The sequence below is a fragment of the Centroberyx gerrardi genome, chromosome 12, assembly GCF_048128805.1.
Source record: "Centroberyx gerrardi isolate f3 chromosome 12, fCenGer3.hap1.cur.20231027, whole genome shotgun sequence".
NCBI classification, from domain to species: domain Eukaryota; kingdom Metazoa; phylum Chordata; class Actinopteri; order Beryciformes; family Berycidae; genus Centroberyx; species Centroberyx gerrardi.
The window spans coordinates 22,795,182-22,808,684 of NC_136008.1; the positions used below are offsets into that span (position 1 = coordinate 22,795,182).

At 42.4% G+C, this 13,503-nt stretch overlaps 1 protein-coding gene across 1 annotated transcript in view; it reads right to left on the bottom strand.

The window, feature by feature from the left end:
• LOC139914971 (E3 ubiquitin-protein ligase RNF19A-like) overlaps nucleotides 1–13,503 on the bottom strand; it is a 49,397-nt gene that overhangs the window by 3,040 nt on the left and 32,854 nt on the right. Inside the window, exons 3-9 of the mRNA XM_078287165.1 lie at nucleotides 6,386–6,594; nucleotides 5,735–5,879; nucleotides 3,831–3,993; nucleotides 2,258–2,372; nucleotides 1,526–1,687; nucleotides 842–1,055; nucleotides 535–678 (exon numbers count right to left, since the gene is read on the bottom strand). Of these exons, the coding sequence (XP_078143291.1) occupies nucleotides 535–678; nucleotides 842–1,055; nucleotides 1,526–1,687; nucleotides 2,258–2,372; nucleotides 3,831–3,993; nucleotides 5,735–5,879; nucleotides 6,386–6,594 (1,152 nt within the window). The remainder of the gene's footprint in view (nucleotides 1–534; nucleotides 679–841; nucleotides 1,056–1,525; nucleotides 1,688–2,257; nucleotides 2,373–3,830; nucleotides 3,994–5,734; nucleotides 5,880–6,385; nucleotides 6,595–13,503) is intronic.

The following is a 13,503-nucleotide window of genomic DNA, read 5'->3' on the forward strand; positions in this document are numbered from 1 at the left end:
ATGAGGCAAAGTATGAGAGATTAATAAAAAAAAGGAAAATGTCTCTATGTGTGTGTAGCATGATTAAGCAATAAGCCTCGAAAGACCATATTTCACAATGAATTTACAACAGCTCAGAGCCTCAACCTTAGCTGTTCTAACATCACTGTGAAGTAGTATGTCATGTGGCTTATTGCTTAAATAGCAAATGGCAGCAACACCAGTGCAATAAGAAGAGAATGCAAATGAAGAACTAAAAGAACTATGCTGCCAAGCAACACCGTTCTTAAACAGTAGCTAAACAAAGTCATTTCAAATCAACACATATGGACTGTATGAGTGGTGATATTCAGTTAACCTAATAGTATTTAATTTAACTGTTATGTGGTCACAGGTGTGTATTTATTGCATATTTTATAACGACTTTCCATGTAACCCATAATATTCATTTTTTCTATGGATTCCAGCTAGATTCACACAGAACTACACAAACCCTGCTAATGAGCAGGCTCCTTCCTAGCTGGATGCACCAGGGTGAATGTACATGATGTTTACCTGTCGAGGGGCATGTAGGCGTTGAGAATGGATCCAGCCATTGCTTTGGTGCTAGCGTTGTCGCTGATTGTCCCCAGGCTGACAGTGCCAGACTCCCCACTCAGGCTGCAGCGCTCCTTCTGCACATCCGCCTGCACCTCCAGCCTGACAACACACAAGAATGAGATTAAGACAATGCAAAAAAGCAGGGAATATCAAGGGAAAAGTCAGGAAAACTGGAAACAAATGGGAATGGCAAGTCCAAAAAGCCTAAGAAAAAAACAAAAACAAGACTCATTTAAATCCCTGTCTGTTGCTGGCCCTGTACCTGTTTAGGTAGTTGACCATGGCGCTGCCAGACAGGCTGCCGGTGATGCTGGCTCCAGCCAGGGCCATGGTGGAGGCCGTCTCACTCAGGTTGTCCCTGATGGCCCCTAGACGGTCCATGTGGCTGCCGCTGGCACTCAGGCTGCCCGTCAGCCCCCCCACGCTGCCCTCGCCAATACTGGGGTTGTTCCTGGTGTCCGCCACTGACGTGGTGTCTATAGAGAAGATCATGAAAAAACATTTTAAATATCTGAAGAAAAGGGCAAAAAAGTCTCCTGCAGTAATGAAAAGCAGCACTGTGCCCAAAAAGAAGGAGTTTCTGATTAAACGGGAGCCGATCACCACTATTAAGGAGGGGGAGTGAGAGAGTGGTGAGGTTTACACTTCTATTATCCTTCTCCCTTAGATGCACGGGCCCATACATTACAAAGTTGTGGACTGGTAGGTATATTTCTCAAATCAGCACTGGTCTCTGGTCTCAGGAGGACCAGAAAAAGACACATTTTAGGCACAATTGTGAGAGAACATTTGATCTACCATTAAACCCACAGCAGATTTCATTTGGGAGTCAGTGCTGTATCAGTCAGCAAAAAGCAAATAGTGTTTTTTGCTGACTTGGGCATAAACACAAGGTCATTTTTGGCATGGGGAGAGGGGGGGGGCTGTTGTGACCACTGATGCTTACCGGTTGCAGCCGCCCCGCTGCCAACGTTCATGTCATTCTCGTCATCAAACTCGATGCGAACCCCTTTGCCATTCCCAGCGGAGACGCCACAACCCCCGCTACGGCACAGCGAGATGGGCACCACGCCGTAGACATAAGCCAGCATGATGGGAACTCCAATGCCTGGAGGGTGAAAGAGACAGAGAGAGACAGAGAGAGACGGAGACAGAAAGATAGACAGGGGGAGAGGGAGAGAGAGAGAGAGAGAGAGAGAGAGAGAGAGACCGACCACAGACAGGTTACAGCAAGGCACTGAAGAAACCAGCAGAGGCCACTGTGCTGCCAAACAGAAAAGAAAAAAAACACAATCTGTTTGAAATCTCCCTCCACTTCCTCATCTTTATGTAACAGTTCATGAGAAAACCAATTGACTTTGAAAACAAAGTTTTACATAATCTGAACTTTAAGATTAAACAAAAGAAATCCCTGAAGCCAGCAAAGACAAACAAGGGTAAATCAATAAAGATCCCCAGGCACAAACTCGAGATATTTATGAGTTTTGTCCGAAGCTCAACCTTGTCAGAGGAGAAGCAAGGGAGTAGACAAGGTTGAGGAGGAAGTTACCAAAAAAACAAAAATAGCAGCAAGAGAGGGGGAGAGAGAGATACAAACAGAATGAAAGCGAGAGGTGAGAGGGAGAGAGAAGGACAGAGATAGCGGGAGAGAGAGGTGGAGGTTGGAGACAAGACTGACCGACAGTGACTGCCGCCACCACCGGAGAAACGATGACTGAGAGAGTCACTCCACCAGCGATCACCAGGTTCCTCTTGTGGTTGGAGATGTCTTTGCCTTCATAGCGGTTATGGATCTGACAGAGAAAAGGGTGGGGGGTCACAGGGTCGGTTAGAGGAAACTTCAGTGACTCTAGTTTTAGTGGCCTTATCGACTCCCAGTAGGGAGACTGCAAGTCCAGTGATGAGTTAGTACTAATTCAACAAAAAACACTATCTTCTAACAAGGGAGCTTCGGCTTCTAAACCAGGGTGAGAAACTAAACCTTAAGTCCGCTAGCCACAGTCCAGTCAATCCCAAAACCATAACCAGACACTTTCACTATTTTACAAGCTGGCTAAATTGTGAGAATAGAATAAGATATCTAAATGATGGCTGGCTATCTGCCAAAGTGACTAGTAAAGTTTACCAACCTACCAGCCACAGCAAAAATTTACGAGCATTTATTTTGGCTGGCAGTAATTTTCCACTCTGTTCCTAACCCAGCATAGAGATTCAAAAATGAACCGAACAGAAAATTGTTTAGTCCATACATTCTCACTTGAGAAAGACTGTTACTATTTATTATAACATTTCTGCTTTATTTGTCATTCAACAGTGAAGAGGCTCAGAGGAGGTGGAAGAGAGATAGGGAGGATGACATGTGACTGCTGGAAAAAAACAGGCCATGGCCTTAGTGCGGTGACTCACCAGGACGCAGCTTTAACATTAAGACCAGAACAGCTACATTCATCTGGTACATGTGGAATGCAGGTGACTCATGCCCAGATACGTCATATTGGCCGTGTGAACACTACTGAAACTAGTCTGCTTTTGTCAGGGAAGAAAAGCATTTGTTGGCTCTGGTTACGTCTTGGCAGGCTCAGATGGGGAATTCTAGAAACTTCCAAACACTTTCACTTCATTGTTGTACCGTCAAAGACTTATTAAACAGGCCTAGGTGATAGATGAGTGACATGATATAACACACATGTACACACACACACACACTGTGAGTTATTGAGAAATAGTTAATAACTAAGATAACTTTCAGAGCTTGAGAAAATGCATTGCAGTATGTACACTGGTGATTCAATATGACTAGCTGCATATTGCCAAACTTTATTCAGGCCATTCAGTGTGTTTACTTCCATTACTGATAACACTGATAATATAAAGAGTTATGCAATATTGACAGTGTTTAAAACTGAAAAGATATCTGCTTCCCAGAAATGCTCTTTGAGGGAACAGACTTCCAATGCAAGGGAGTTATTCAAACAGTCAGTAAGAACAATTCACCTCTTTCCAATCACATGTCACGTATGTTATTCAGTGTCTTTATAAAAAGCCATACAGCAGAACATAGGCAAGTTTTTGAATAACAATTCTGAACAGCGACAGATCCAAGCTATGAGCTCAGAACTGATGTGCATGTGAGTGAGTCAATGTTCTGCTTCAACCATATAGTGAAGATTATGAGTAGAGAAACGTGAATTTGGCACATGCCATTGTAACATAATGTAACTGGGTCTGAACAGTAACAGTGTGAGCCTCACCTTCCTTCCCACGTACACAGGGATGCCGATAATCATGGCGGGGATGGCTATGCCTGCGATGAGCGCGATGCCGACAGGGGCGCCCACCAGTGTTCCCAGTTGCCACAGGATCTTCTTCTTCCTGCTCCACGGCTTCTTCCCCCAAAAGGTACAGCCTGATGGACTGAGAGAGAGGTAGAGGGGGAGGAGCGGTGGAAAGAGTTTGAGGAAAACTTTTTTTTTTTTGATCATGCATACTGTGCAGGCTGTTGTCGACAGCAAGCTCTCCCCACTGACTGTCACACTGACAAGAGAGAGTAAAAAAGTGAAGCGGGTTTTAAACTTTTTTCAGCTCTGGTCACAAAATTGAAAATACAGAAATAAAACTAAAAGGGCACTCGGAGAGCGCAGACCTCCGCCAAGGTTCGTGCTATTATTGCATGTTCGTGAGTCGGATCCGGATCCGCTCCAAAATTTAATGGGTTCTTCCTTGGCCCATGCTACACCCTTCCACAAAATTTCATGAAAATCGGGCCAGTAGTTTTTCCGTAATCCTGCTAACAGACAAACAAACAGACAAACAAACAGACAAACAAACAGACAAACAAACAAACAAACAGCACCAAAAACATAACCTCCTTGGCGGAGGTAATAAAGAAATAAAACATTCTCACCCTATGGGGACAAAGGTTATTTGTAGAGCACTTTGTAATTGAAACACACAAGTATTTCAAAATATGTAGTCATGTTGTAATGTAATGTAGTTTCATCTCTATTTTAGTTTCTATTCCATTTTCTAACTCAGTTTAGTTTTAGTAACTTTTCACTGAGTATTCTATTTTTAGTTTTGCTCAGGTTTTTCCACATAAATGTAGATAGTATTTTTTATTTCCTTTTAGTCTTTGTATTTGGGGCCAAATGGAATGGAGGAAATGGCAGTTGGTGTGGAATGTTTACCTCATGTTTGGGAAAGTACATCATCTATTATTTTTACAAAGTGAAATTAAATTAGTAAAAAAAGTAAAAAGAATTATTTGCCATCATGACAGAAACTACTGCTCTCTCCACACTTGGGACTGGTGAAAACAAAAGCTAAGAAATTCATTCATTTCATTTTAGTTCGTTTTAAAACCAGGTAATGTAGTTTTGGCTGAGGTTTTTATTTTTGTTACTTCAACTCAGTTTCCAAAAATGCCTTTCACATTTATTTTTATTTTAGTTTCAGTTTACGATAATAACCTTGGTGGGGATCCACCAGCAACAGGCCCACAACCCATTTCAGGTCCAAACCCATTGTTAATGGAAGACAGGTTTAGAGGAAAAGGTGGAATTGGGATCACATCCTGACATTGACAGACTGATGGAAGAACCATTAGCTTTGTCTACATATTACTGTTTTCTCTATACCATTTTTACATCCTGTGGCTACTGTAAAACTGGTGTGTTGACAGCTCTATCCATCTGTGGTAGCACAGAGAAACTGAAAATACTTCATGCATGCAGCCAGGGTGTGTGTGTGTACCTGCCTGTAGCTACCAGTTAAGAACATCACCTAACCTCTTGCATTTGAGTTATCTTAAAAGGACAATGTCAGTGGGATTGGAGTTTTTGCTTATTTCCTGCATTCCCTTAATGTACATCTACATCACTGTAGATTGTTTTCCAGTGTGTGTTTTGATCATGTTATGAGATATTAGGTCAGGTAAAAACCTACCAGACACAGCAAATGTAAAAGCTTTCATGAATTGGGTATAGGTTGAATCACTATTGAGCTATATCAATTGGCGATAGAGAGTAGCAAAACAGATATTTATTTATGAAAATGTTGCGGATTATTACTTTAAGCAAACTCAAAGTGGGCCTGTGCATGTGCGTGACTCCAAGTACTAGCAGAAACATCTAAATGTGTGTGTTGGCATACTGACCTCAGGTAGTGCAGGTCGGAGATCTCCTTCATGCAGAGCCAGCAGAACTCGCAGCCGCAGACGGCGCAGGTCATGTGGTTACAGCTGCCATCGTTCATCTTGATGATGTAAGCGGCGCAGCGTGGACATGGCTTGATGTCATCGGCTGAGAGGAGGAAGGACGAGAGAAGAATTTGATTTCATTTCATTTCAGGCAATATATGTGTGCGTTTGTCCATGGTGCTATCAACAGCAAAGTCAGGTCAGTCAGTCAGGTCACTTCACTCCACTATACCTGTGTGCATCACACTTCATCATGGTGTGATAAAAACATTTTCTACAAAACATTTTTTTTACTGAGCAGTGTCTTACTAATAAAAGTAAGTAAAAGGTCTATAATTGTAAAGTTTAACTGAATTTTCACACCTTAGCTGCAAACGTACACAATTCCTGCAATCCTCTTCTTGTATACAGAATCACCATGAATGCATCGAGGTACTGTACATAGTCTGTACTCTTTGTGTTTACGTATGTGTATCTGACTGTGAGAGTGATTCGATTGACATGCACTGACAAAGACACAAGAACAACAGAGCAGAAAAAGAAAAAGGCTAATGAGCTGGGCATGCAAGTGTGCCTGTGCGTGTGCATGTGTTGGTTCAGGCAGCCGACCTGCAGCTCCGCTCTCCTGGCTATAGCTGAGTGATGAGGAGCGGACGGTCCTCAGCCGCAGGCTCTGGGCTCTCTGCTGTCGCGCTGCATCACAGGTCTGGTTGGGATGCCACAGCTGCTTACAGTGGTAGCAGAACTCCGTACCGCAGCCCTCCCGGCCACACGTGATCTTAGGACAGCTGGCGCACCCAAAGGCGATCACTGCGTACCTGTTCGAGGGCAAACAAAACAGAGATTTAAGATTCAAAGTGTCATCTGGTGACACCACAGATTGAGTTTTGGCATTCTTGTGGATTGTTTCTGTGAACTTGTTCCAGTACACAAATCTTTTTGTGATCAAATTTTTATTGGCCATATGCTTCTTTTTTTTTTTTTTTTACACACAAACACAAGAAAACAAAAACACAAAAACCACATACACCTACATACTCATAAACATACACTCAAGCCCCCACTCCCCCCTCCCCACAGGACCCATCAACCCACCCCTCCAAAATCACAACAAAGTCAGCCCAACCAAATTCAAAGATTAACAAACATAGGTCATACCTTGACCCATACAATCTACCAAATGAACGTACCTCAAATCAACTGTCATGGGACTCAAAATACAACAGTTATAAATTAAATGACACAATATTACCTAACTCATTGGAATAATTCATCACTCTCCTGCTGGTTCAGCGCCCGTATGCATGGCTTCAATAAATGAAGACCACAACCTAATGTTTTCCACGTTAGCGCCATGCATACGGGCCAGTTCCAGTACACAAATCTTAACTACACGGTCCTAGGTCATATGAAAAAAATATTAGGAAGACTGCAGGTTTCTGCAAGTTAAAATTAAGACATTTTAATGCCAAATAAAATTCTAGACTAATTTCACTCAAAAAACAAATAGCCCAAGTGTACATTTGTAAGGCCTCTGAAACAGTATATACTGTAAGACTCAAATGCATCATTTAATAGGATTTAAAACCTTGAATTTAGATAGTTCCACTTAAAACATTTCAGGACGCTTTAAGGACCTCAGACACCCTTCATAGATGATTTCTGGTTTAGGGTGTTTTTTCATTTAAGGAAAAATCGATAGCATGTGTGCTTCTTTATAGTGTCCACTTGGCTGGGTTCTCTGCTGAACACTCTCAGGCAAAAGCAAACTAGAAACTATGGAAAGTATGGTTCAAAAATGTACGTGGTGCAAATGAAACTGCAAGCATACAGTACCTCTCAGCATTGCTTCTAGCTTGGAGAGATGTGTTCATGGACACAAATCTCAGCAGAGTGAATTATGTTTTAGAGACATATTTTAAGTAAATGAATAAAAGATGTATCTCCTCTTAGTTGGGTTCTCTGACAAAATCTGTCAAAAGCAAATGATGCAAATCAGAGAACGAAGTGATGAAATGGGGGTGCAAATGGCAGTTGAGGAGATTCAGTGTAGCACTGTGTGGCCATTTTTTTTACCACCTCAACTGATGCAGCTGGGTTACTTTTCAGCACTGAAACACCAGCTTAATCCATTATTCTCTCACAATATATATTAGGAAGCCTCCAAAATGGCAAATTAGACAACCACTTTATCTCCCTCTGTCCATCGGCATTGTGATCCATCTATAGACTGCTGACTCCTCTTGACATGAGTAATGGTGCTGTGTCCATCCTCAATCACTCTGCTGACATTGTGTGTGTGTGTGTGTGTGTGTGTGTGCGCACGTGCACACGCGTGTGTGTAGCTGTGAGAAAGAATCAGCAGAGGATTAAATGAGCCAGTCTGCCAGCCAATACAGGTGGGGTGGACTGATGATTCTGGCTACACTTTATTTGGTATCAATTTAAACTAAATGGAAAACTCATCAACTCAAATCATTCATATTTTCATTCATCAGATAATTGCCAAAGTATCGAGTAGTTGAGAGTATCCTCAATATGTAACTAAATCTCAGTGGAACAGAGACAGGATCTATGGTTACAGTTAACGCCTTGTATCGAAACACTAATACTCTCTAGCAGCAGAGGTTCTCAGCTGGGTTTGACCTTGTCTATTGACGTTGCAGATGAATCAAACAACTTAAAATCTGTCTACTGGTCTATGTCTGTGACCCTGTAAGAAAGTCCCATGACTCACTTTTGGCTCCCGACCCACCAGTTGAGTGCTCTAGACTCAACTGCTCCAGAGGGAATCTTAGCCCTGATAATGACTGGGTGATAAGACTGCACACTCTGAGAAAGGGAGAGAGTTGTACCTTTTCTCACTTAGGCAACACCTTGTTCACAAAGCTACATCTCCACTGACACAAAAGTCCAATGTCCTACTATTTCTTTCTGAGTGTGTGATATAGTTGAGAGTCTGAGAGCCTCTGTTGTGTCTGATTGCTCCCAGTCCCTTCGTGACTGACCCATGGATTAGGTTTCTATCACAGAGCCAAGGAGAGCCTGGGAGACTTCCTCCACTACGGATCACTTTACTCTGCTGAGGCCTGTGTCTGGGACGCAGACAGACAGTGAGGAAACACAGAGACATGTCAGTCTTATTTAAATCCAGCTGGGTAAACCACCACCGCTAAACACTACGCAGACTTAGAGACTGAGAAGAACCATGGTTTTAGTGCTGCGGTATGGATGCTTATTATGAAGTGAACCACGGTAACTGCTGTGAAAAATGCCGCCTGACAGAACCTAACTCGCCCACATGCACACAAAACTGACAAATTGTCAGCCTTGTTGTACAACCAGCCACCACAACAAATCGCTTTACACGGCTAACAAAATCCCCTAAAAGAACTAGATCAACGATTACTTTATACTCACAAATCCTGCTAAAAACACCAGATCAACAGATACTGTACAACCACCTGCTGTGAAAAACTACTTTACACTTCATAAAATCCCCTAAAAGCACCAGTTCATCAACTGTAATTGCAATTTCAGTGTCCTCAAAGAATTGTTTCCATCTCTGTTAATTCACACAGAGCTTTTAAATTCCAACCAGACAAATCCAGAATGCTGACCCTCTCAGTCATAGACAGTTATTCCCCTACTCCGTGCAGCCTGCCTCTCCTCCAAACCAGAGTATCTGGGAAAGGGAGGCTAAGAGCTCATGTTAATTTGGGACTATTGCAGTGCATTTACAGCCGATGGAAATAGAATAACACTATTATTAACAAATGTAATTTATATCTATTTTAAGCCAATGCACTTGTTCTGGCTCCCTGTTTCTCTCGTTGTCTGAAGACTTCTGTTGCTTCTGCGTCTGTACTCATGAAGTATCAAATAAAGTGCATTACTGGTCAAGAACTAGCTTTAGCTTTCAATGATTAGCCAATATAGGACTATATAATCAAAGAGGATGTGGTATTCTAATCAGTAATCTGAGATCAATATACTGAGAGGTGGTTTTGGGAAAAGGAAATAAGTTTTCTGTATTCACAGATAAGGTGAACTAGTATAGTGAGCAAACTCACTATACAAATTTCACTGACCTGCATATGGCCTCATGGATAGCAAATATGTCAACGAATGCTGACATTAGGAGTTGTTTTTTTAAATGTCTTTTTTACACTGGCCCTGGATACTGATGGCTGGATGGATGGGTGCGCCCAGGCCCAGAAACTCTCCGAACCCAGGAGAGGATCCAGCTGTCGATGTGGGCTGGACTGGAGCAGGCTGAAGCTATTGTTTACAGGAGGAGGCAACAGATCCAAATGCGTGTTTTGTGCATTCCCCAAGCCTCTCTGAACCAATACATGTAAAAAACTGAGTCATAAATTAGGGTTTACATTAGCAAGTGGGCCAAAGCCTCTGAGCTGCAGGAAGAGGGGATCAGGAGGGTACAGAAAGAGGCGACAGAGAAGTGGAAAAACTATAACGGAGGAAGAGTACTGCGGTTTCCTCTGGGCCACTAAGGGGTGCAAAAATAAAATCTGGTCTGTCGGCACTAGAAATACACATTTGCCATCCCTGAAGCTGGCCTTTCTGACAAACATGCTCAGTCAACAACTGACAACGACACTCTCAAACAAGTCCTTGTCTCCAAATGTGTCCAAGCCCAAATGCCACACTGGCTACACTAAAATCAGCAACGGAATGTGGACACAAGAGAGGAAGGAAGGACTCAAACTAAGACAGAGACTGAAAGGACTCTTCTGCAATGACAGCAGAGCAGACATTGCAGAAAAAGACACTGTGGCAGGACCTGCTGCTTTCACACCTGTTAGCACACCTAGCTGGGCCAATATCCCCTCCAGGTAGGGCAGGACAGCTGATCTAGGCAAAAGTATCAGTCTTTATTATTATTATCCTTATTAGTATGGACTTTTCTAAAAGCAAAATCAAAACAAGTCATGGGCTTGTCATGTTTTTTACCCTCCAAATATATTCCGCTTCTATTTTGACCAAGGCTACAAAACAGGACATCCTACCAAACAAAACAAAACATCCAAGTGACCAACTATTCAAGGCTACTGTGGCTTCAACACAAAGTACAAACGGTATGTTAGGAGTTCTGATGGGGAGGGAGGGAGCTTTACGGCCACCTCAAACAATTCCTGGAAGAAAAGGAAACGGCTGAGAGAGAGAGAGAGTAGGAGAGAGAGGGAGAGAGAGGGAGAGAGAGAGGGAGAAAGAGCGAGAGAGAGAGGCCGTGTTCGGAACCGCATACTAACGGCATACTAACGGCATACTAACGGCATACTAACGTACTATTCATACTAAATATGACGTGAAATTGAGTATGTAGTGCGTTCCAACTGCATAGTATGTGAATTTTGTGTACGCGAGAAATGCCCGGATGTATACTAGATTAGCAAGAATTCCTGAGTATGCGGCGTGAGCTTACTGGACATACTCAACCGCCCCAAAATGCATTGCGTCTCTTCAGACTGCGGAATGGTGGACTGCGAGGCAGACGGTCCTGGCACCAGCCAGCGACAGAGCGCGTACAAATGTGAGTAACCAAACTGTAATACGGCTTGTATGTGGTCAAATAATATTCGAATGACGGGGTTTATATTCACAATAATAATATTTAATAATATAGCATAACGTTAGAGGTTAGCGAGTTGGCTAATAACACCGTAGTTAACTACAACTGAGCTGTAAATGTGGACGTGTGTTTAGTTAGATCTAGCTAGACACATTCTCTGTAAAGTCCTCTGAGACATGCTTGTGATAAAGGGCTATATAAATAAACTTGACTTGACGTGTGATGGGTAACGTTAACCGTGATTAATAACGCCGTATCGTTGTTCCTTTCTTCAAGGGACTGATGAAGACACCGAGCGCCTTATAAAATGGAGAGCTAAAAATGAGGACCAGTTCACCGGCAGGCGCAATGCTGCCATGAAAGGCTTTGAGTAAGAAAATTAAGTGTTGTAATTTTCATGTCATGGCTCATTATAAGTTACTGTTCTGCTCTCCTGAGATGTATAATTGTACATATTGCTGGTGACCAGTTAGTTTTGTCGTTAAGGGATCATTGCAATGAGCATAAGGGTGGGAAATTAGCACCAGCCACCAGCCAAATGCTGGTAAAATATGAAAGTGGCTGGTAGATTTGAGACATAATATAATGATTTACTATTTAGTGGCTGGTGAATTTGAATATTTATCTGTCAAAAAGATGGAGCGCCACCTGGTCTTCTGCACCCCAAATGCCCTCTCCACCACACACCTTGCCCTGGACAGCCTTGTGTTGTACCTGCCCTCAACAGCATTCCGGACAGGCTCACGGAATGGGGTCATCAGGTAAATGGGTTGAGCCAAGCAGGGATCCGTCACCTATGAGGCACCATCCTGGAGGTGGGTCGAGCTGGTGCACATACAAGGGGCTGCACCTGAGGACCCTGGCATCGTGCACACCGCCAGGGAAGCCCACGTGGACATCCAGAAAGCGACCCTTGTGGTCACAGACGGTTTGAAACTGGATGGAGTGGAACACCCATCTATGCTCCCTGCCACATTGCTGAAAGCTGGGGAACCAGACAGCTGCTGGAACCCAGTCCCGATTTCCTCCAGCTCATCCCTGTTTGGGGAAGCGGATCAGCCTCCTAAACCTGCCTTGGATGCCCTTGCTGACCCGGTGCACCATGTCGTGACACGTGGTGCGGGGAATGTCAAAGGCCTCTGACACAACCCTGTAGGATGTGGCACTAGCCAACGAGTACACAAATACAAGAACCTCAAATGCCTTCCCCCATCCATGGTCGGTGATATTTATGAAATTATTTAGATTGACTATTTATTCTTATAATTTATTTGTCTATTAAATGATTTATGATTACTATTTATTTTGCTTATTAGTTACTTATTTGTTTATATATCTATTGATGATCAAACATACTGTATGTATCAATTTCTATGATCATGTAATGAGGCCTTTTTCACTTTTAAAAATGTGTTTGATGCATGAAGATTAAATGATCACTTTAAAGATTAATTTATTCATGAGTCTGTCAGTGTTCTGATGCTATAAGAGATTGTAATTTAAGAAGATTCTCACTTTTTCTCTCATCTCAACTGTTCACATCACATTAATATACTGGGAGCTAGTGAGCTGACTGAAACTATCACTATCAACTATTATCAGCTCACTAGCTGACTGATAGTTTAACTAACAATCAGTTTTTAATTCGGCTAATCATCTTTCTCAGGAGGTTCTTGTTTCTCAATCAATGTTTAGATCCAAAGCTTTCAGAGGTAAGTTGCCATGAGCAAAAGAATAGAAAAGTTTTGTAACATGTTCACATCAATATTAACATTAACGAATAATATAGATACTAACCAGAGAACATTTCTCTGAAAAGTGATAAATAAATATGATCATTATATAAATTGATGCAAGTCAATTCACCAGTTACCAGGCCATTTTAATACATTTATATTTATTGAAATGTGGTGATATCTGTACATATAGAGCCCCAGAGGCAGCGCTGTTGTTCTGTCCAGTAAAAACATGAAGCTTCACTTTACATTCAAACTAATGTGGCAGCTACAATTGTTAGATTTCTTCTGTGAGACCAACATTTATCTTCCAAAAGGAATTATATCATATATCAAAATGCTACGGAGACATTAGAGCCAGAGGTCTAATCACCAAAGAGCCGCACAGACCAGTTCAT